The sequence below is a fragment of the Anguilla anguilla genome, chromosome 4, assembly GCF_013347855.1.
Source record: "Anguilla anguilla isolate fAngAng1 chromosome 4, fAngAng1.pri, whole genome shotgun sequence".
Lineage (NCBI taxonomy): Eukaryota > Metazoa > Chordata > Actinopteri > Anguilliformes > Anguillidae > Anguilla > Anguilla anguilla.
This window is the reverse complement of record NC_049204.1, coordinates 18,545,644-18,568,776: the sequence shown is the minus strand read 5'-3', so window position 1 is coordinate 18,568,776 and position 23,133 is coordinate 18,545,644. Positions and strand designations below refer to the sequence as shown.

Sequence of the window (23,133 nt, the reverse complement as noted above, 5' to 3'; positions counted from 1 at the left end):
AGACCCATTTAGGAAATACACCGTAGACACAATTCCAAAGGTGATTTTTAAGTTGCATTTCTGTTTTAACATCTGTTTGAGCTTGGCTGTCTAGGCTGAAATTAGCTAGTGCAAGTGAGCAATTATTGTCACCATCAATGGAAATTACCTGTTCAAAGTAACATTATTTGATCAAATAATGTAATTATACAATAGAAAGTTGTGTAGGCTGGTTTCGCTTGTAGAAAAGCAACTACATGCATTGACACATGCTGTTAAACAATATCTGCTCAGTAATAGGGTTTCTTGGTTCCAGCTTTACTCGTTATTAAATTTTCAATATCATCAAAACACTTCAGGGTCAAGTAAGTCTACATTATCTCTTACATTACCTACAATGCAGAAGACAATTAGATCTTTGCTGAAGGTTGAAAGGGAGGATATTACAGCCTCTCCTCAGTATCCCTGAAAGTGTTATGTAGTGTTACACGTCTTAATTTAAATCATATGACACCAAATGACTTTCCCTATACAAACAAGAACCAACTGAATATTATTCATCAATGCAGTTAACTTCCTTCCAATTATCTTCTGTCTCCATTACTGATAAGAAGAGGTTCAGTTTTATATCCAATAAATAGATCCCACATTTTACAAGCTCTCTCCTTAACTGAACTCTTGAATGAAGCCACTTAGGGCTGAAGTATATAAATCTGAATATAGGACATTTTCAGCTATATTAAGTTATGACAATGTCTATGGGACAGCATACTTTTAAGATGAACTGCAGCTGTCCATTGGATACAGGTCTTACTAGACAAAGTAAGAGACATGACGTAGCTTTCACTAACCAGCTGGCTAAATCTCATAAATCATTTTTACTGACTGTATGTCAAAAGGAAGTGTCATATTCTAGCTGAAGATAAGGGGACATAAATAATTATTGCCAGCCTGTTAAAATGAATTTCAGCCGAGTGATATAGTGCTATATCAGTTGGCTACGCGGTATACTGCAATGCCAAGACAAATAGTTTCTGTCAGCTGTGTTTCTGTCTCTAAACTGGAAAAGCAAGACAGTTGACAGATGGACATTTGCTACTGCCTTCATCATCACAGAGTATTGAGATGTATTGTAGAAGCAGTAAATGGCGGTCAAATCTATCATTACATGCACTCAGAACTGCCTAAAGAGACAATGGGCCTCATTCACAAAACCTTTCTTAAATTCTTCTTACTTTTGTGCTCAGCAAAGGTTCCTACTAAAAACCAAAGATTGATTCATAAAACATGGGCAGACCTTTCTTTTCTTGTGTGTCAGAGGATGAATGCCAGTTGTTCGAAAAATTAATATCTGTGCTTGTTCATGTTGATTTGCACAAGGAAACACCCTAGCAATGCCATAAAAGGAATGCAACCTTTAGGGTCATGTGCAAACATCAGCCAATCATTATTCTCTGTAAACATATCTGCGCTCATAAATGCGCGGTCCCTAAAGACGCACTATTTCCCTAAGGCAAAATTAGCCAATTAATCCAAAAGCAACAAATACACCATTGCTAAGTGCTGGGTTTGGCTTTGCAATTGTCAGTCATTATATATCATTATCAATCATCATTAATCACTTTTAGTATGAAACACTTACGTGTTTCCAAACACACACAGATTTTCCAAAGAACAAATTCACATAAGAAAGAAAATGATGAATGCCAAAATGTTTGTGGAAACATTCGTAAGCACAGTTAACGATCAAATGTGACATATGCTTGAATGAGGCCCAATATTATTAACAAACACACAGCAAAAAAACACAAAAATGGTCAATGTGATCAAATATAGCTACTGCAATACCATATAGTGTTCAGTCATTTTTAAGTGGATATGAACCGCTGTTGCAGCTAGATTAAAGTAAAACCATCCATAGAGCTGAAATTACAACTGCTCAAAAATAAAAAAACTGAATCAAACATCTGGCTCCAATGAGAAAAGTAACTGAAATATGTTCTCTTGCATGCCATTCAAGAGACTCCAGAAAGTCAATTTTCTCATAAATTGATTGTACAATACATGTCATGTAGTCACTCAAAATGACATAAAATGGCCTCGTACTTATTCTAAATCTATGTTTTTTTTCTTCTTTTTTTCCTTTCAAATAAAGAATCATACAATAAACCACAGGTATCAAATTAAAACCCTTATTTTGGCCGTTACTTCAATACTAAACTAAATAAGGTTTTGCAAGTTATGGCCAGGGATTCAATCTCTGAATGACCAATTTTGTCACATTTCAAGGGAACCACTTACCCTAAACAGCTAAGGCTACTGTCTTCAAATTTTAAACTGGCACAGGACAGCAAATCAATTTGGCACAGCATTACAAAATGGGCTCTTGTATATCCATGTCTAATTAATCAACTTCTCACCAGTAGTCATACGTGTCATCCCAGTTATCGAAGTGGACCAGGAAACGGTTGTCTACGATGTCAGCAACAGTTGCCACACACACCAGGCAGGGATTCTTCCGGTCCACTGCCTCCAGCTTCATGCCCCCTTGAAATTTTGAGGCTGTCACCGTCTGTTCGCGAAACAACATACATTACAATCCCATTTAGCCAAGCTCGCACCTCACGTCACTTCCGCAAACATAACTAACACTATTTATTATTTTATCTTTACTGCACACCTTTTCATATTTTGATAACTCAGTAGAAAAAACATAGATGAAGAGCCCCCAGAACAGATGCAAAATCCTTGTAAAGAATTTCATATGCTATTAAAATACTTGCCCAAGAGAATATTCTCACTCACCATAACAAAATACAGAACGAAACATAATTCAATCCCATCTATTCATGTTCAAGTCTAAAATAAAGCCAGTATTGGTTTCTCCATGAACAGATTATACAGTGCACTGTATCTCTGGCTGCAGTGAACGTCTGTTGAGTCTACATGGAAATACAGTACTTACACTATTTTGGGTTTTAAACAGATTCTTTGGTGCAGCTTGAGCATTGCAAGCCTCTTGGTACTTCGCCCAGTTAAACTCATGCTCTTTATAACCTAAAATCAAGAGAGTGCACATGAGCACTGTTAAAAAAACAAAAAAAACACAAATTTTTCTGTATGCTTCACAGGTTTTTAAAAAGAATATGTGATTTGAACGTTAACTGACCATATCATAGCAAATACATCATTCCATAACCCCATAAGGCTGTTTTATACTCCTGCGTAGTTTTCGTGATCTATGTTGTGTGCGGCACTGGCAAATGCGTAGAGCATTTATACTAGTGCAGCAGGCCGTGTAATCAGATTTCTGGTATAAATTATAAAGTTTTATTTTATATTTATTTATTGACAAAGTATGACGTATCATCAAACCTCTTCAACTATTAATTTCAGCGAGGTCCCAAAAATGAATGGGAGTGAACTGGAAGCCTCACTACTGGTAAGTGAAAGCAACTGAGTTCTAGAACACTGACACAGAATTTTGGAAAAAATAAAATAATAACATTCCAAAAAACCTAATATTCAAAGTGTTAATAAGAAAATTGAAATACTGAATTAAAAAATGTAAAAAACCCTGAATGCTTACACATATTTCTAGATGGTACAATGATTGGCTTTATTATACATTATATAACATTAAGCAGTATCATTTAATTTGTGTAATTGTGCTATGTGCATTATGCTTTATGAAAGTAGACATGGCATCTAACCTTTTGGAGGGTGTAGCTTGTGTCCTGTCATCTCACACCACCCAGCAGGCTTTATGTCAGGAGAATCTGCATTTACCCAGAAGTCATAGCACTCCAAGTATCCCTCAATGTGCAGCCGCAACCGATAGCCAATCACCTTTTTTAAAAGATGCAAGACACTACATTTATATCTGGCCAAAAAAGCCATCAGGAAGCCCGTTCCAGACATATACATACACTACATTTCCAAAGGTATGTGGACAACTGAACATCACACTCACATGTACTTGTTGAATATCTCATTTCAAAACCATGGGGAGACCATTATTCCTCCTCCACCAAACTTTACAGTTGGCACTATTCCAGCCAGTATAGTTGGCACTTCACTACTACAATAGTGAAGCGTGATTCATCACTCCAGAGAACGCGTTTCCACTGTTCCAGAGTCCAATGGCGATGTGCTTTACACCACTCCAGCCGACGCTTGGCACTGCGCATGGTGATCTTAGGCTTGTGTATGGCTGCTTGGCCATGGAAACCCATTTCATGAAGCTCTTGACGAACAGTTCTTGTGCTGACATTGTTTCCAAAGGTAGTCTGTAGTGAGTGTTGGAACTGAGAACAGCTGATTTTTATGTGCTACACGCTTCAGCACACGGTGGTCCCGTTCTGTGAGTTTGTGTGGCCTACCGCTTCGCGACTGAGCTGTTGCTGCTCCCATACGTGTCCCCTTCACAATAACAGCACTTACAGTTGAGTGGGGCAGCTCTAGCAGGGCAGAAATTTGAGAAACTGACTTGTTGGAAAGGTGGCATCCTATGACAGTGCCACGCTGAAAGTCACTGAGCTCTTCAGTATGACCTAGTCTACTGCCAAAGTTAGTCAGAGGAGATTGCATGGCTGTATGCTTGATTTTATGCAACTCTTAGCAATGGGTGTGGCTGAAATAGTCGAAACCTCTAATTAGAAGGGGTGTCCACATACATTTGGAAATGTAGTGTATCTTGAACTTATCGGAACCACGGTCAGCCCGCTCCTGGTCAAACTCACCTCCGCCACAGACAGCACACAGAACACCGAGGGGTGGAGAGGGTCAATGCCTTCCAGTAGCATCCCCACTTTAAACCCGTTCCTGTTATTAGGAAAGGACTGAAACTGCAGGGAGACACACAGGCAAAAAAAAGTACCGCCAAACCCGGAGATTAAAAACCCACAAATGAATAGACCCAAAGACGCTTCTCCGCACAGACCGATTCATTAATTCAATATTATCATGCTCGCGTTTTCTAGCTGGTGGCATCGCTCTGAAGTGTCTCTGCAGCTTGGTTGCTATAGAAACAGCTGTTTATGCTTCTGAACGAACAGATGTCTCATCAAATCCTGTCACAGGAAAAAAAAAAAAAAAAAACTCATCTGTACACTGCGTGTAGGAGAGGATCTATTCTGGCATGAATCACTGGTGGGGGGAGGAGGGGGGGGGCGCTGAAAAACAGTGGGGCGCGCTGGCCACAGATGCCAGCTCCGCTCCCCGCCTCTAGCCAATTGTTAGGGCACTCCCCAGAGACGCCGCAGACTGATTATATTCTAACAGCACATTTGAAACTGCTGTGACAAACAATTATTTTTTGGCAAGCTCTCAGACAAAATGTCCCCAAAACAGGACCGAGCACGAGATGAAACCTGCCGATTCGCAGGCTCTGTATAGATTTTTTGTATATTGCGTCTGCCCCAGAGGCCCAGCAGTGCAAACTGAGGTCATCTGTAGATTCAGCAAACATTGCCCTCTCGCAGGCATAATTAGCAATTATCAGACAAATAATTTGAATAGCACACAAACGTGTTGCTTCCCGCTCTCTCACAATTGCCACTCGAGGGACACGAGAACAATGGTGGCGGCTAACTACAACTAACAGGACAACTAATGTAAACTCATTCTTCCACATTTTGACACTTTCTTTTTGTAAGAGAATACCTCGGCAACATGTTGCTAAAATAATCTATGTGCATGCTAAGCGATGAATGATTGATACCTCTGTGAACAGTCTTGCCGGGGCAGCAATGGCCTTCTGCTCCTCCAGGTACTGATCCCATGACCACGGCTTCTTCTTACTATTGACTGTCACACATAATGAGAAAAAAAAACAGCACTGCACTTCGCAGCTTGGAGCAGACAACATCCCTGAACCCCATTCGCTATACATGAGATATAACAAGGACCACGTCCAAAAAGAGGAGTTTTGCATAATGCCTGAAATCTACTCTGGCTCAAATAAATTCATTTTTTACAAAACGATGCTGTGGAAAAAAGAAAAACAGCGTTGTTAATGCAGACATTACAATCACTGTTAGGGAGAGGACTACAGCAAAGCAGCCACTTTAGGGAGCATTATCCTGTCATTGAGAAAACAATTATTTAGAGCAAGCACTATTTGCTTTGGCAAGACTATATGGAAATGTACAGCTTGCAGATGCAAATAAAAATTATTTTTCCATCTGCAAGCTTACAAGCTACTTCTGTTTCTGTGACCAACGTTTAATTCGATTTTGGAATACACAGTAATATCACAGCCGTATCGCTGACAAAATCTTCAAACAACTTATTGATACTGGCTGACGAGCGAAGATCATGGCCAATTTGATGAGACATGTCTTCATCACCAGAAGAATAAAACTGATGACATGTGCATGCGCCTGATAAGATGCAGGCTTGACATTTTCCATCCAAGATAATAAACACGAGTTTGGAAATCCCATTACTGATAGATGTATTCTCTGCCATCAGTAACAAGCAATCAGCACAAGGCTATGGGGGGCGGAGGAGGGGGGGGGGACTTTACTTAATCCATTCCTATTTATGTAATTGTATCTTGTGATCTCAACAAAACCAATTTGTTACACTGACAAGATACGTGTCATGATTTTGCGAGCACAGTCATAGTCATTGATAATCACTAAATCCTGAGTTACTAACTTCTGACCAGTTGTTAATGACAAATTTCTGAGATTTAAAAAAAAAAAAAAAAAGGTTTGCAGATGTCCTCAATGGATTCCCATAAAATACAAAATGAATCAGTAATAGAAAAAGTGAATTCTTTGTAAAAATCAAAGGCAATATCATAAAATAATGCCATCAATTTTTGAAAATAAAAGAAATGAGTTAGTTATGGGAAAGACCAAATTTATAAATTTTTTTTTTAAATTTAAGATTCACAGCAATGTACTGTATGTTATGGCCCACATGCTTTGCTTTCTCAGTGCAGTATTCTATTTCTGTTCTCTAAAACCGATTCTTATATTGTTATGAACTAACACTAAGGACTATTTTCATACAGCCCCGGTGTGTAGGTGCTTCCTATAAGTGAAATGTTATCTGAGGACAAGCTCACCATGGGTACTGGACAGTTTATTCTTCATCTTTGCCTCGTCTTCTCTCGGCCTCTCCTGAAACACAAGATCTTTAGTTACTAAGAGTGGAGGATGCGGGTGCCTTCATCCAGCTGAAATCTAGCAGATGAGAGGGAGAGACACGTACTCTCAGACAATATTCATCTGAAGTGCCTCTGGAGTTCATGCTCAGTTTCCTTCTCTTCCGCTCTTCTGCCTGCATCCTTAGAAGCCAGATGGAATCTACAGAGAATTCAACTAAATATTAAAACACAAATAAAACATGCCATTTCAATATGAATTCCCGCAGGTCTGTGAAAGCACATTTCCCTAATTTCTAGTACATTAGGTAAATTGTTAGGTGTGCTCTTGAGAAAACCGTTTATAACAGTTCTTCAGACACCAAGAATAGAAAACTTCAAAATCCTTCCATAAAATGTGCCAATTTCTATTTTTATATCCACCGTGGAGAAATCCGTATAAATCCTCACACAACTGGTGATTTATCAAATTACATTCTACCACACAGTGTATTAGCTCTATAGAGCAACGGAAACTGCGCTGTCCCTTGAACACCTGCGTTGCCATTTGGGTTCTGTTATGCATGCACAGTAAAAGAACAGGGAAATGGCCCCTGCTGATAGTGTGTCCTGGATTTGAATTCCATAAAGGACAGACACTTTCATTTCATTTCATTAAGCCAGTTATTCCCCAGCTGGCGGAGATTTAGTGTTTGTGTGCGTTGCGTTAAATGCCTCGTTAATTGGAAAGCGGGGGAACGGCTCACTCCGGATCCCTCACCCTCGGGTGTCCGCACCCTTCCCGCGCTACCAAGGACTCAGGCGCCCAGCGTCCATGACAGTCACATTCTACAGCCAACGTGTCCCAAGTCCTCGTCTGAAGGAGAGAAAGGAGTAGTTCAGTTTTACTCTCGGCCTGTAATTCTATTGGCTGACCCCTGTATAGACACCTCCAGTAAAGCAGTCCAAATAACATCTGACGGCGAGGTGGCGGAACGCCAAAATCAAGTGTTGGCCTACGATTCAGAGGCCCAAAGGTGGAATGAGAAGCACTGAAGATGCGTTAATCCTTAAGCCCCTGATAAATGCTATCAGGGCGCCAAATCCCACGGCTGCCTGTCCTTTGAGTCCGTTCCCCAAGGTGCATAATTGATCTCTGTGTAATTCACAGGAGGCGGTGAAAATCCATCTGAACACCATGACATTTCGCAAAGAAAAATATTCGTTGAATGAAGGGCATATCTGTGAATGTCTATACGAAAATACTACAACCTCTTATGCGCATCTTGTATCTTTTTTCTATTTTGAACTTCAGGCTTAAGGGTTTTTTAGATTTCCACCAAAGCCACACATATCAAGGAAAGGAAATGAATGCATTAGGTACTGAGTGGTGCGCCCTGCTACAGTGATTTGTTTTCAGTGTATGACACAGACCCAGGTCTGGTATCAGATCTTGAACGTGCCAGGTGTTGATAGTGGCTGGCAGCCCTGAATGGCAGTGCGTGATTGGCCCTCGCACTGGGCAGGGTTACAGTTGGAAGCCTGCTCATTGCATCGGCTGCATGGATCAGCAGGTGTCAGCTCTCGCTTCAAAGGTGTACGCGTGCTTATAAAATATACCTCACAGCAATTCCAGAAAGTCTAACCCTTAAGCAAGACTCACGGCTACATTGTTTATAACACAGGTTTACTGGAGCAGGGTGGAAACTACTTGACAACATTTCAACACTGCTACTTCTTTATCAGGTCACTGACATGTGCACTTACACGTGCTCTCAAAATAACAGACTATGACAACTACATATGAGATTCACTTCCAAAATAAGTAGAAATTAAAAGAACAAAATTTTTAAATTGGTTCCCAAGTAATCACATTGCCACTGAAGTGAAATTAGAACATGAAATATACAGCAGGCTATTTGCTCAGGTCATGCACATTTAAAATTGATGCACATTTTAAAAGTCTGTGTAAAATACTGTGTTTACTCTTTAAACAGACAGCGTGTTAACAGCCTGTTTGTTAGGCTAAATAAGAACGAATCAGAATCACACAACTGCTGAGGGAAAATTGCTCGATGACAGTCAAATTGATTCCTTTTACCTTGATCCAGTGGTTTCGCTAAAGCAACAGGCTCGGTGTTCACAAATGAGTCATGTTACTGTACACACACACACGGTACACATTTAATCAAGATAAATGTTGTTAAGGAGCCAATATCCTTAGGGACCTCTGCAGTGGCATTGACAAATCCGTGCCATGTCAGGCATCACACTGAGAGACCTGGGCCTCGCAAACATGCACCTTCCAGACGTCTACATAATGTGAAAGCTTATTACTGGACTCATTACTGATTGATCTGAAAATCAAACGGAGCTTAAAATGGCTGAGCAGCAGTGCTCAGAATAATAACGACGGGGCTTTGTAGTGCTCACAATAAGGAGTATTTTGAACCTCGGTGAGGCTGTTTCTTTCAGCGTGCTCTTCTAAATTTCCACTGTTGCCAATCTTGTCTAAGTCGAAGTCAAGTCAAATACTGCATACGCAGGAGGCATGGGTCCTAGCTTTTTGGTTTGGTACATGCTGAAATAAACACAATGATACACACACAAAACTACGCATTACTCTCTTTAGAAAAATTTGGCGATAACGACTTACTGACAAATTGAGTTGATCAATTTTAATAAATATGAGCATCGGCCACCAAAAATACACTATATGACCAAAAGTATCTGAACACCCCTTGGTCTGTTTTTCATGGTTTAAGCTAGACCCCTTAGTTCCAGTGAGGGAAAATCTTAATGCCACATCACACAATCACATTCTAGATGATTCTGTGCTTCCCCAACAGTTTGGGGAAGGCCCTTTCTTGTTTCAGCATGACAATGCCCCTGGGCACACAGCAAGGTCCATATAGAAATGGTTTTGTCAAGAACGGTGTGGAATAACTTGACTGGTCTGTACCTGACCTCAGCCCCATCCAACAACTTTGGGATCAATTTGAAAGCCAGCAGTGAGCCAGGCCTATTCGCATAATCAGTGCCCAACCTCACTAATGCTCTTCTGGCTGAATGGAAGCAAATCCCTGCAGCAATGCTCCAACGTCTAGTATAAAGACTTTCCAGAAGAGTGGAGGTTTATATAGCAGCAAAGGGTGGACCAACTTCAAATTAATGCTCATGATTTTGGATGGCAGGTGTCCACATACTTTTGGTGTATTTTAGAGAACAGTATATACTACATTACCAGGCCTCATCGTTATGAGTACACCTGTTTCATCTCCGCCTCGTCTTTCCCTGACCCTCCTTGCCTCCACAGGTCATTTTCGCCATTAATGTGTCTGGCCTCAACGGTTTGGGCGTATGCCAATTTCCCACTCTAAAAAGTTTCTCAATACTGGGATGCCTTCAGTTCACTGATGGACAGTCAATAGAGTAACAGAATTGCTCAATATACTGTACAATAGTAATAATATAATAGTGTTTAGGACCACCAAGAGGAATGTGAATTGCAGTAAACTTGTCGAGTCCTGCTGGAGTGTTGCCTGCATCGCCCCTGTGCAATTATCGGAATTGACGGCTAAGCAGAACGTGAACCTGTCAGAAGTGCTCTTCACACGAGCTGAACACAGAGCAGGGTCCTCGTGAGGCCAATCGGGCTACTGACACCAGGAAACACAGTAGCCTCCGACGCACGAGCCTGCACAATTCAGCCACTTCGCTTTTTACAGCATAATGGACTCACGGATAAAAAAAAGTGCTTTCAACATGGGGATTTTTAGAAAGTGCCACTCTGCACTGCTTTAATGCACGTGCCTTAAGATACTGAAAACCATTTATCAACACGCATGAAAGAAAAGTAAAAAAAAAAAAAAAACATTTTAAATACCCTATGTTGCAACACATTCTATCACAACATTTCTTTCACCTTAATAGCTAGAATTGCCAATTTAGAGTCGGGACAAATGTAGTCACCCGTTTGAAAGGGTCCAGATTGGGTTTGATATTTATGGATTCGGGGAGCTGAGCCAGATTGTTACATCTACTTTGGTACACATAGATCCAGTGGTGAGCGATGATCTTTTATGAAAAAACTAATCACTGCATGCAGTACTGCAAAATAAATAGTTAAACCTATGGTGCACGCCTATGGTGCAATACGGTCTCAGTTGAAGAAGGCGATTCTAATAGGGTAATAGGCCAATACGGTACACTTCAGGCACCTCAATGGTCTCAGAGTAAGAGAGACCCAGATGGTTTACAACACTGCCTTGTTAAAATCCGGGTAACTAAAACCTTCCCTGGAGTATAATGCTTGAAATGCCATTGGAAGGCCTAGTGAAATGATCTACAGCAGTGGCAGTAATTCCCCAGACCTTACCGTAAAAATGTCACAGAACACTTAAAAAAACATCAAAGAAATGTCACTGAAACACTGATTCTGGAGTCTTCAGCCCAGCAGCAGACACCCCTCAGGCCAGGATGATTTGCCCAGCTGTTGGCAGGACGATGGTCGGAGACACACAGCTCAATCATAATCTACTGAGGGAGGTGGCATTAACAAAACTGCCTCAAATTCATGGACAAAAGGTACAAAATCCCTCTCCTGACAGATACTTGACATGGCATTAATGGAGAAAATCACAACTCATCTCCAACTCATCTCTTCCAATCGACTGCACTGGCACATTAGCGCAGCTGAGATATGGACATTGACAATATTAGTCTTAGGCTACATTAAGTACGGCTGCAGCCTTCGAAACACATACACCAGGCCTCGTTCCATTTATTTTAAATGATCCTATTCTTCCTCTTAAAGTCATTCAGCCTGACCCATATCCATTTCCCATCTTAAAAATGAGCAAAATCATATTCATTTCACATGACTGATGTTGTCTGCAGCAATACACAACATTTTGAAAAAAGGCAATTTCTTGGAACAGCTTGTGTAGCTGGTCCATACCAAAAATGAACAAACACTCTTCCTTGAAATTTGAGTTTTTACAATACATATTTATTTAAATAGGCTACGTGATTCCACGTTTATTTCATGTTATGCACTGAATTGGATGTATATGTACTGAAAAGAGAATACAGCAAGTGTTTACTGTATTCATTCAAAATGAAAGCGAGGGCTGATTGAATTCATTACACTGTACCCTGCATCAAAATTCACTGGCAAGGGTCCATAAAAACAGTGCCAATGACGAACGGCAGCAGAACTGAAATGAGTCGATACAGCTTTCAATGGCAAAAGCTTGATTTTTCAGTGTATGGCTTTTATTATATGGGAAGAGCACAATCCAGATGCATTACCATGAATAATGCATTTCTGTAGGTAGGCTAGTACTTAGCTCAGCAGTCAGCTGAACTGAATACAGCAGGCTAGTTTTTGATGTTGGATCCAGTATTTGGCATTCTGAAATCTAAAAATATTTACTTTTAAAATCCAAAAATATAAATAAAGTAAAGACCAAATATATGTACATGTATTATATGGTAATAATCATAATGTGATTAATAAGCTGTAGGCTAAAACTCTACAAGTTTGTATCCTGTCATTGAACAAAAGATAAGAGTTTGAAATACAAATAATTTACAATACAAACCTGGACAACCACAAACCAATAACCTACTCAAACTCCCCAGTTGAAGGCTAAAAATGGCATGACAATCTCCCAGATAACAGTAAATAATAAGTTCCCCACTGTAGGGAAAATCTCAACAGCATTTTTGCCTGGTTCCAACTAGAGCCCTTTGAATTAATCTTCTCAAGAGAAACAGTCAGAAATCCAGCCTGGCTTGCTATTCCTTCAAAATGAACTCCTATGTGTATGCCGAGCATTCAAATGACTTACAAATGCAGTTCAATTAATGGCCAACTGAAGAGCTTTTTAGGTCAAATGTGTTACCTTAGCAACATGAAAAATCTTGTGAAGAAAAATGACACACTAATGGAAGGATGTTAATTGCCAGCTTCAAATCTGGCCAATTTTTAGAGGCAGAGAAAATATTTTGGACCTATGGATTTTATAGGTGTGCTTTTCTGAGTTCCTTAAAATTTGAGAAAAATTAAGACAATTCCACAGGCACATTACACTCCCCAGCTGTACAGCGCATCACCAGCGTGGCACTCCACCTCTCAACAATGTTAAAAGGTGTCACAAACACAACTGAGAAAAAATTGAAGATTGAGCCATCTCAGCAGCATTTCTGTCTCACACTTTTATCTGTTCCATACTTGAACGTAAGCAATTTCAAGAAGTGATAATGATGACAAGAATGAAGGATAAAATAAGATCTAGACTGGTCGGAAGTATCGCTTAGATACAGTATCTCTGGTTTAAGGCATCGTTACATCGCTTACAGAATCTCTGTCAACAATGCAGCAAGTACAAAAATGGATCCATAAAACAGGATTGCCACTCTGCAGCTTGGTGATCGTGAGCAATTCATTTGGTTCATTCGATTTTGTGGAGCAACCGCATTTACAAAGCACAAAAACAATGAACAGAGCCATTCAAATATAGGATAGTATAGGTAGTAGCCTATCAGTAGCAGGAGAAACACTGTTGCAGAGTCGATTGGCTATAATCCACCCTAAGAGTGACATCACTTCCGCTCAGTCACCCTCACTCTGGCTTCTACTGCCGTCCTCTATAGCTGGGGCAGCTTCTCCCTCTGCTCTTAAATCATCCGCAAAATGTATCTCAACAACAAGACTAACTCTCAAAATGTTCAACACTGTAACAGGCACATCACACATGCCAGAGTACTGAGTACGCAATATTCAACAAGTAGCTGCGTTAATTAAATCATTAATCTGTCAGACATTAACCAGTCAGCTTCATCACAGGCCTGCAAACACACAGCGATCAGCACTTAAAATAGCGTGCACTGCTGACAACATGGACAATGAGCATGACAACAGTGTATTCAAGTCAACAAGCTGTCCAAACTTGGCCTCCACGCTAAGCTGTCATACTTCCAGTTTGTTAAACTGTCTGTGAAAACAGTAAGCTCCTGAACTGCCCACTTATAGTACGCTTCAGAAGTAAATGTAAAGATAAATGCTTCAGTTTGAACTCATTTCATCTTCACTTTATTTGAAGCCACACCTGCTTCACCCAAATTTAGTAGCACATTAAACACTAGCTGTAAACATATAAAAAAGTGAGAAAAACTGCTGCACCACAGATTTGAACCTCTGCTTAGGCTATATTAGAAGAAAAACAAGTGTTTTTGCATTTTAAAAGCAGTCAAGCAGACATCTAGAAAACTCTAAACCTCAAAATGCTTCTCCTTTCCCCTCAGCATCATGTAGCTCATGTTTTGTCTGTGACATCTGGCCTTCAGTAAGACATATCTGCATACAGTCACTGGACACAACAAGAGGGTGCAGTATGTTGGCCTGGGAAGATGACATGTCACCTGCTACAGTATGCATTCACGTTTGCCCTTCACAAAAGAGCAAATTGTATGCATGACCTGCCAACAGTAGCAGTTTTACAGTTGTATGTTCATTTGTATGGACTCATTTTCCTGCACCGAACACAATTTATCCATCTTGCAGTTATAACAGTCCGCTTGGCATTGCACTACATACAGTATGGTGTGACACCTTACTTTATCTCACTTACGCTTCTGAGCCATTCTCATGTAAGGCTCATGCATTTATTTTAACAAGATATGTGTTTGTCTTGTCCATATACAGCCCCATAAGTCATTTCACTAGGTGCTATTTATTACCAGAAAGAAAGAGAATGGACTTCATTTTAATGTTGAAAATAAATTACTAAAATTCTTCCTTAAGATAAATTCTAGCCTTGTACAAAGGCAAACAGGACAGCTAATGAATAAAGGGTACCAGGCAACAAATATTTTAGAGAAAATGTTTATGACCTTCTACTTTCATGGTAAATTAGAATATTTACAGCTGCAAGCCCTGAGAGTTAAACAAAGTCCAGTTCCAGACTACGAATCCTACAGAATCACAGGGATTGGTAACCCAGCGTTACCTGTCCATGTGAATTTTTAATTTTTAATTTTATGAACAAATCTCATTCACAAAAGCCTAAATAAATGTCTATATAAATGTACATCTAAAATATCACCTGTCCCATTCGTGATTGGATAGTATTTTGTGATATGATTACCACCCAGAAGTTCTGGCCTGATAATTGTGGAAATTGTAAAACAAATACCCTACATGAAATGAGTATGACGCTCTAATGTTTTTTTTGATCTATTTTTTCCATACAGACATTTTTCTTTAACAAGACTGCCTCCTCATGTGAATGAGACAAGAAAAGAGGGACAATTCTGTGCTAATGGAATTTCGAAGGACTGTGTGATCTCCGGTGAATGGTGAATCGTCCCCAAGAAAAGCAGGGGCGAACAATAATTAGCATGCAGGCAAGTTATGACAAAACATGCCAAACACAATAATTGGATTTCAGTACAAAAGACCCCCAGGAGTACATCCTGTTCTATTCTCTTCTGAATAAAAAAAAATCCTTTTGGAATTTCTTCCTGAGAGCTACCATACATCTGTTTGTTATGTCCATGACGCAAAAAAGACAAAAAGTCAAAGCAAGCTCAATCAGCAGCAGGCCTCTCAATGTGCTGGTAGAACAATGCTGTAGCGTTTGCATTTCTGCGCATCATAAGGCTTCTGACTAAACTGAACTGGATGTGATAAATGCGCAAGGTCTGCTCAAGGAGGTGGTAAAATGTCAGTGATGGCTTGGAAAAAGAATTGGACAATGCATGTATATTCAAGAAAGGAGACAATAATGTGCAAGACAGCCAGCAAGACCTTGAAACAGATTACAGTTTTCACAGATTGCTTGTCTAATGCTTTTGGCAAGAATAAAAAAAGACCCAGATTGCTTTTACACCAAGCATGTGCATAATGTTACTGGAAAAGTAATCTGATCTGAAAGAAAAATGTGATGGTTCTATGTTTGCAACATATTTTTACTTGAGGTTTTAATACGTAACAATGACACATATACCCCAGGCTTGTCCAATAATTCAGATAAATGTGACGCTAAAATTGAGACCAGCAATTTGGCATAGGCTACACATTGTGTTAACAGTCGAACTAAAATAAGTGACTTAATTCTAACATGATGAAGTCTTGGCAAAGGCAAATCATCACAAATCATGGCATAAGTGGTTTATGGTTCACTCCCCAAAACCGCAAGGCTTCAAATTATGTCTTTTTCAGAGTTGCATAAGATAGCTCATTCACGCCTGGTTTGTGATACTGAAAACACAACTAACCACCATGGATATTCCAACTTACTCTACAGCAGTAAAGGTTTATGCACAAACAATATTTTGTAATGAAAAAGCAATATGAGAATGCTACCTGTTAAGCAGGTCATTTGTAGAATAGGGAATTGCCACTTTTGTCTGGTTTAAAATAAACATCTCTCCACAACACAGTGTATGGAATGTAAAAAAAACAAGTGACTCAAGGCCTGTTATTATGTGTGAGGAAATTTCTAGCTTGTCTTTTGTACCAATATTTTTGTTGTAGAACAAAACCACCCAGACATATCCTCTTGATGTGCGTTTCCTATCATTGAAATGCAAAACAAAGGAACATCTACACAGTTCAAAAATGGATGGAAGAATGGGCTTAACCCATTAAAATCCACTTAAAACCACCCTGGGCTTTTTTAAGAATCCCCCATCTTAAATAAACACCATTATCTCCAAACCTATATAGCCTACTACACAGACATGGTTCAAAGCTTGAAATAAAGAGCAGATTTGTACCAAAATGACCAAATCCCCCCATCCTATGAGAGTCTCTATTCTGAAAACAACAAAGAAATCCAAATGATTTGTCTTTTCTTTATTCTGTAGTGATTACATGTACTTCTGATACTGAATGAAACTAGATTTCTTTTTCTAATCATACCCCAGGATGTCGACTGAACACAGCGGTAAAATTTGACATGTTTTACCAAAGGTGGGTCCAAGTGTCCTCTCAAAATGGCACCAAACCTGTCAAAATTGGAGCATTGTTGATATTTTTTTATGTTTCCACTTTCAGAAGTTCTATCAAGGGTCATACAATCTGGAACCACACACAAAGCACATCCCCCCATTTTGGCTAAGTCCTGCATTTCAGTATTTCAGTTAAAAGGTGTCCTTTTGTAGAGTACGTGCACAAAACCTATTCATAATGGCTGCGTCTCACACACACACACTAACAATCAAACCACTTGGTTTTCTATTGCTGTGCCCTCTGACCTTGTGCTCAACTGTCAGGGGAAGGGGGGAGAGGAGGAACCAGCTGTAAGTAGACCTGTAATTTCTATATGCAAACTGCGGCTGTGTGAAAAGAGTTGTTACACACAGTTGTCCATTCTTTAAGCACAATATTTACTAAATATACTACCACAATAACTATTATTATTATTATATAATTATTATTATTATCCACCCAGTTTACAGCACCCATAGTTATCAAAGTTTACAAAGGAATTTCAGAGGGAAGCGTGAAGCGAGGCAGCTCTTGTCTTTCACCAACTACAACTTGTCTTTTGCCATCACACACAGGCACATGCACAAGCACACACACACACATGTGCTTTCTACAATAAATCAGTTGATTGTGCTGTTCTTAGTGCTTAGTCTGACCTCCCACTTTAGACCAGTACAGTATGGAGAAAAAAAAAACCTGCCAGTTTCCTCCCTCTGGCATAGTTCACAGGGTCAAAGGTATGCAAGCCTCCTTAAGTTGACAGCCTCAATCACAATATTATAGGCCTATATAAAGATATATATATCCTTTCTGTGGTATTTTAGTACAAGCACCACCAACAATCTAGCACTAAATATAGGCTATAAGTAAACAACGTGCATTCTGCTCCGCTACTTGTTACAGATTCAGAACAGGGCACTTCCCAAACCTGCATCTAGGCTAATCATTGTTAGCAGAAATGAACGGCAGTGGGTTAAATACACACATTTTCACACGTATAATACTACATAAGCACATATTTACGATGGGCGCATACAGAAGCCATTAAACATGCCGAGTATAATCACAATAATAAAATATCCTACTTTGTGAACCTAAAACCAGGAAGATGACTGAAATACTAATACAAATGAAATTATATAGTGAAGTAGTTAGGCTACTATTTACCTAAAATTAGTAGTTAACATGGTAACAACTAATAGTAACACATGCAATCAGCAAATATAAACAGTTTATAAAACAGAATAAACTAAACTAGTTCAGTTTAGCCAGAAGAGGCTCCAAGTTGTCTTCGTATGCTGCTGCTTCTACCAAGTCAAGGCTCTCCAGTCCAGGCTGACTATCGCTATCACTGTCACTACTGTCACTCTCTAGTTCCTTCAATGATTCCTTCAGTCTTCCCTTTATACTTGCTCATCGTAATTTGGCTTTTGCAAGCACACGCCGATGAACAAAGCCCAATAGATGCCAGTTTCGCAAAGCAACAGAATATCTCAGAAATTATTTCAGCTAGAAGGAAGCCGTAAAACTCATTTCAAAAGCTGTGGAAATGATCTTGAAGAATACAAGACTGTCAGGTGACTGCAACACACAACAGGGTTTCCAGCAAGGCCTAGAGTTACGATGAGTAGGTCATAGAGGGGGTAAATTTTTCCAGGTAGGCTGCTTTCAGGTGAGTTAATCACACTGGAATGTCTGATTGTAATCATTTTTCCACTGTTCCTAAGGTAAAAAGTTGCTTATTTAGAAGAATGGCCATTCTCGTACTTGAAATTGTATGTACATATACAGAAATGCTCGTTTTCAGGCGCTCCTGAAAAGGCATTGAGCTCAAAGGAAAATAATGCAACTTTTCCTAGCCTTTGGACAAAGAATGGACTCTTTTGTTTTGGCTCAGGGGGTAATTTGTTATGTAGCTAAATCCCAGTAGAGAAGGATTAGCAGCCATTTGTCTTATTGTAGACATTTTGGATTATAAAATATTATCATCTACCAGGGGTGTCAATTTCAGCCCTACTTTGACAGGGGGGACTGCTTTGTTATTTCTTTTATCGCTAGCGGTTTTACCGATCGAGATGGGGTTTTTTGCATCAAAGGCCAAAGAGTATAAGCTTTACAACTGTATATGGGTTATAGCACTGCACATTGAATCAATTACCAATAAAAGTAATAATTTAAGACAATGTTACTGTTACACGCTGGCATCCAAGTAATGGCCATTGGCCTTTAAGGGTAAAAGTCTTGTGCTGTTCAACACAGCACAAGTTAAGTTTCATCATCATACCACAACAACGATTTATGGCTTTAAATATGTTTACTGACAAGCTAACATTGACACAATCTTCCCCCAAGGAGAGAACAACTTTGCAGCTGAACCAAGGAAAACTACAAATGAAGCAGAACCAAAATGGTGCTGTAAAAGAAAGCATGTTCTAAGCATCTCTCATGTTCTAAGTTCTCTCAGCATGCATTAAATGCAGTGTAAAAAGTATAGCTTTACCATGGTTTAGCCTACATGGTCTGTGTTGTACTTTATTACACTGCATTTTAATGCCTGCTGAGAGAACTTTTGAAGATGGTTTACATGGCAATCCCCTGATATAGCCTAATTATTTAGTCTACACTCACTCATCCAAAACTCAAAGCAAATTCAAATGCAGGATCACGTTTAAGTGTCTGACTATATATAACAAATGGCTAAATGGTCGACATTCACATAGGCTAATAATGTTGTATGTAGGCTATCCCGTAATAACGAATGTGTAAGCAATAGTTCACCCAGGTACATAAGAAAAAAGCTTTAGCTCGCTTAACATTTTGTTAATGCTACACATTACACAATTGTTTTCTCGCCACTCATGTATCATCTACGATTTTGTGACAATTAGAAATGTTAAATGAGAACAAACAGAGAATTTTCTTTAGCCATGCATAAGTGTGATGACCAAGTTGTCTTAAAATCAAGCCATGTTGTCATGTTTTAAGATCGCATCCTCTGCTTATGAGTGCTCATGTTCCCTTACATGAAGTGAAGGATGATAACAGGAGCAGCAGGAAGTAAAGTAAAATTCCACATTTGTTCGATTATGTGCAGGAACAGAAATGAACTGAATTAAGTTCCTCAGGCCTTGCCCTCTAACTGCATTATGATTTAATGTTTCAAATACCCTCCAAAGTAGAGTGCACTGTTGAATAGTTTTTTCAATAAGCTTACTGTGTCATCTCAAACCCAAAACAGCTTGGAATCTACTTACATTCATTTAAGCATACAGTGTAAACGGAGAATGAACACATGTGCAATGCTAAACCTAAACATTTCTACATACGTGTCAAAGGTTAAATATTGAAGTCAAAGGCTTAACATGCACAACAATTTCAAGAATGCTGTGTATAGCATTTTCAAGTGAGTGCATTTTATTGAGAAATCAGAGCCAGGCAAAAACATGAAAAATATGAAGGCTTTTCTTGTGATTCTGCTTATAGCTACATAGGAAATGCTAACATGGGCATTGATATTGTATTCCCATTGCCAAGACTGACATTTCTTGTTCTTTGTTTCATTACATCTAATAATCCAAAAATTGCTTGTTTCTAATTGAAGTAGGCTACATTTGCCAATGGTTAACAAATGTACCTACATGAAACATATAAACTACATTACAGAAAACATTAGAAATCATAGTAGACATCATTGGATACAAACTGGTCACAGTTGAGAAAGTTGGAATAAAATGAGCTTAATTGCTGCAAATAAGCCAGTATACAGAATGCTATTCTGTCCCACTCAAAAGCAAATAACATGCCTAATGTTTTAAGAATAAATCTTCTAAATATTCTGTCTTTTGGCTTAAAATTCTTACACTTAGGTATGGTCTTATTTATATCATTGCATCGTTTGTTTAATGCCTATTGTGACTGTTTAGAGCAACAAGTTACATTCCTCTCTTATTTCTACTACTAAAATGTATTGCCTTGTCAAGGTAACAGTTCAAGTATGTACAAATGTTTAAACTAATGGCAATACTAAGGATTAAGTTCTTTAATATTCTATGAAAATTATACTATATTAATGGTTCTACAAATCTTAATTATTAATGTATTAAGCACACTAACTAATCATACTAACTGTCTGGATGTTCCTACAGCATTTTAACAAAAAATCGAGCACTGAACGTTTTTATCCAAATTTTTTGAGAGAAAAACAAATTACGTTGAATTGTTCATCTTGCAAAGAACAGAAAGAAGTATCGGTTCGTACAGTAATTTACTCTGCTGTAATGTAAATAGGCCTAAATAAAAAAGGGAACGTTTACAATTTCTTAATATAGATAAATGTAACTTCTTAGGCAGCTAAATGAATATGAAAAGAAGTTTAGCATCAAAATGGCGGAGGTGTAAAACCAAAGACCAAGAAAAAATTAACCAGAATGAAATTTCACGAGGAAACCAACACAACGTAACTAGAAGAAAAAGCCAAATGCTGGCAGAAGTCAAGACAATTTAAGATTCATATCGAAACCACGCAGCTAGCTACTTCATGTCTTCTCATATTGGTATGAAAACGCTGTCACACGAGGAAGAGTAGACTAATGATAGACTACACTTCAGGAAGAGTTGCAGTTGACAAAAAAAATGTTGCAGAATAGCAAATACTAGAAAGGAAACATTTCCGAGAAGAGAAAATTATAGTTTCACTTAGCACGGCTCTTGTTTACTGTGTTCATGTCATATGTTTGGAAACGATTTTCACGTAAACAAACGTGGGTAGTTATGTTATCTGTTCATGTCGGTAATTTCATGGGTCGTCATTACGGGAGGAAAAACACCTTATTATATATTGTCTTAAAATGAAAACAAGAGTGATTATCTCAAAACGGATTTGAACACGATGGGAAACCCTAAGACCTCCTTCGAACTGTTTCCGGATCTAGTTCTATGAAAATTGTGGCTTTCCCCTAGAGTTTACTTGATCACCCTTTAAAAAAAAAGTCTACTATCCCCGCTGTTGTATGAAATTATTAATTTCTTACCCACACGGCAGTCGGTTTGCCCCTCAACGTTGTGACAGGAGAAGCTAGGGTTCCCTATGTGGTTCTGCGCATGCTCTAACAAGCCCTCTGCTGGAGGCAGGGCTCACCACTGCTCAATTCATGAACAGGTGTGAGAATAAATAATCGGATGCTGTATCTTCTACGACATTTTTTCAGCATATACATTATTTAAATTGGCTACCAATCCAGAAAATGAAAACATCGAGCACTACTGGATTACTTGCTTGACTAATTAGGCTATATATTTTCACATATAAACATTGTTATTTGTGAGATTTGCAAATGTCCTCAGCATGTGTACTGTAGGTGTTCAATCGCGGTGTAGGTACAGTTATTAATTTCTAGGTAGTTGTCATTATTTTTAATCAGACTTTTTCATTCGACTCCCCACTAGGCCTATCAACGAGCGCCTTGGCCGACATGTACAATAACAAGAAACCAGCTCCGCTGATGTCTGTTGCTTGCGGTACGACGTGGTGATGGAAAATAATCCAACAGAATGACAAACAGTGCAGACTCAAAAGCAATCAGTTGTCCTAACGCTCCAAATGCAAATGACTTTTAAGGCGTAGTCACCGCTGCATGCTATTGAATGGAGTCTACAGGAGGCTTGCGACTTCAGGCACCCAGATCGCACTAAAACTAAATGGCAAAAAAACCTTTTTGAAGGTCTTTTGATGGCTTTTAGGATTAATGTATGGTTTACGGCTTTTATGGCTTTTTTACTTAATGTGTCTGATAAATTTTTAAAAATCACTTTAGCAGTCAGGTTGTGTATGTTCAAGTGAATTGTGTGAAATTGATAAAAGCTATAAAAGGCAAAGATTCTAAAGGGCATAGTTTGTAATATCAGCTTCTTCATCAGGTCCTGTCCAATCCAATATTAGAATATATAACGTAGTGTTTTTCTATACAGTTGGTCATATAGAAGCAGATTATGCTTTTGAATTTGCATTCCGTTCAGTTCTTATGCACACAGCACTGTGACAGCCCATTGTTCTTTTTCA

At 39.0% G+C, this 23,133-nt stretch overlaps 1 protein-coding gene across 3 annotated transcripts in view; it reads right to left on the bottom strand.

Moving 5' to 3' along the window:
* Positions 1-22,223, bottom strand: part of LOC118225570 (lethal(3)malignant brain tumor-like protein 4) — an 87,199-nt gene extending 64,976 nt beyond the window's left edge. The window contains exons 1-9 of one of the 3 annotated variants that reach the window (XM_035414124.1): positions 22,106-22,223; positions 7,857-7,952; positions 7,204-7,313; positions 7,058-7,112; positions 5,702-5,787; positions 4,722-4,826; positions 3,693-3,828; positions 2,945-3,036; positions 2,400-2,551 (exon numbers count right to left, since the gene is read on the bottom strand). In XM_035414124.1, coding sequence (XP_035270015.1) covers positions 2,400-2,551; positions 2,945-3,036; positions 3,693-3,828; positions 4,722-4,826; positions 5,702-5,787; positions 7,058-7,112; positions 7,204-7,278 — 701 coding nt within the window. In that variant the 5' untranslated portion in view covers positions 7,279-7,313; positions 7,857-7,952; positions 22,106-22,223. The remainder of the gene's footprint in view (positions 1-2,399; positions 2,552-2,944; positions 3,037-3,692; positions 3,829-4,721; positions 4,827-5,701; positions 5,788-7,057; positions 7,113-7,203; positions 7,314-7,856; positions 7,953-22,105) is intronic. The other 2 variants (XM_035414122.1, XM_035414125.1) reach the window with 2 other exon arrangements.
* Positions 22,224-23,133: the final 910 nt, after the last annotated feature.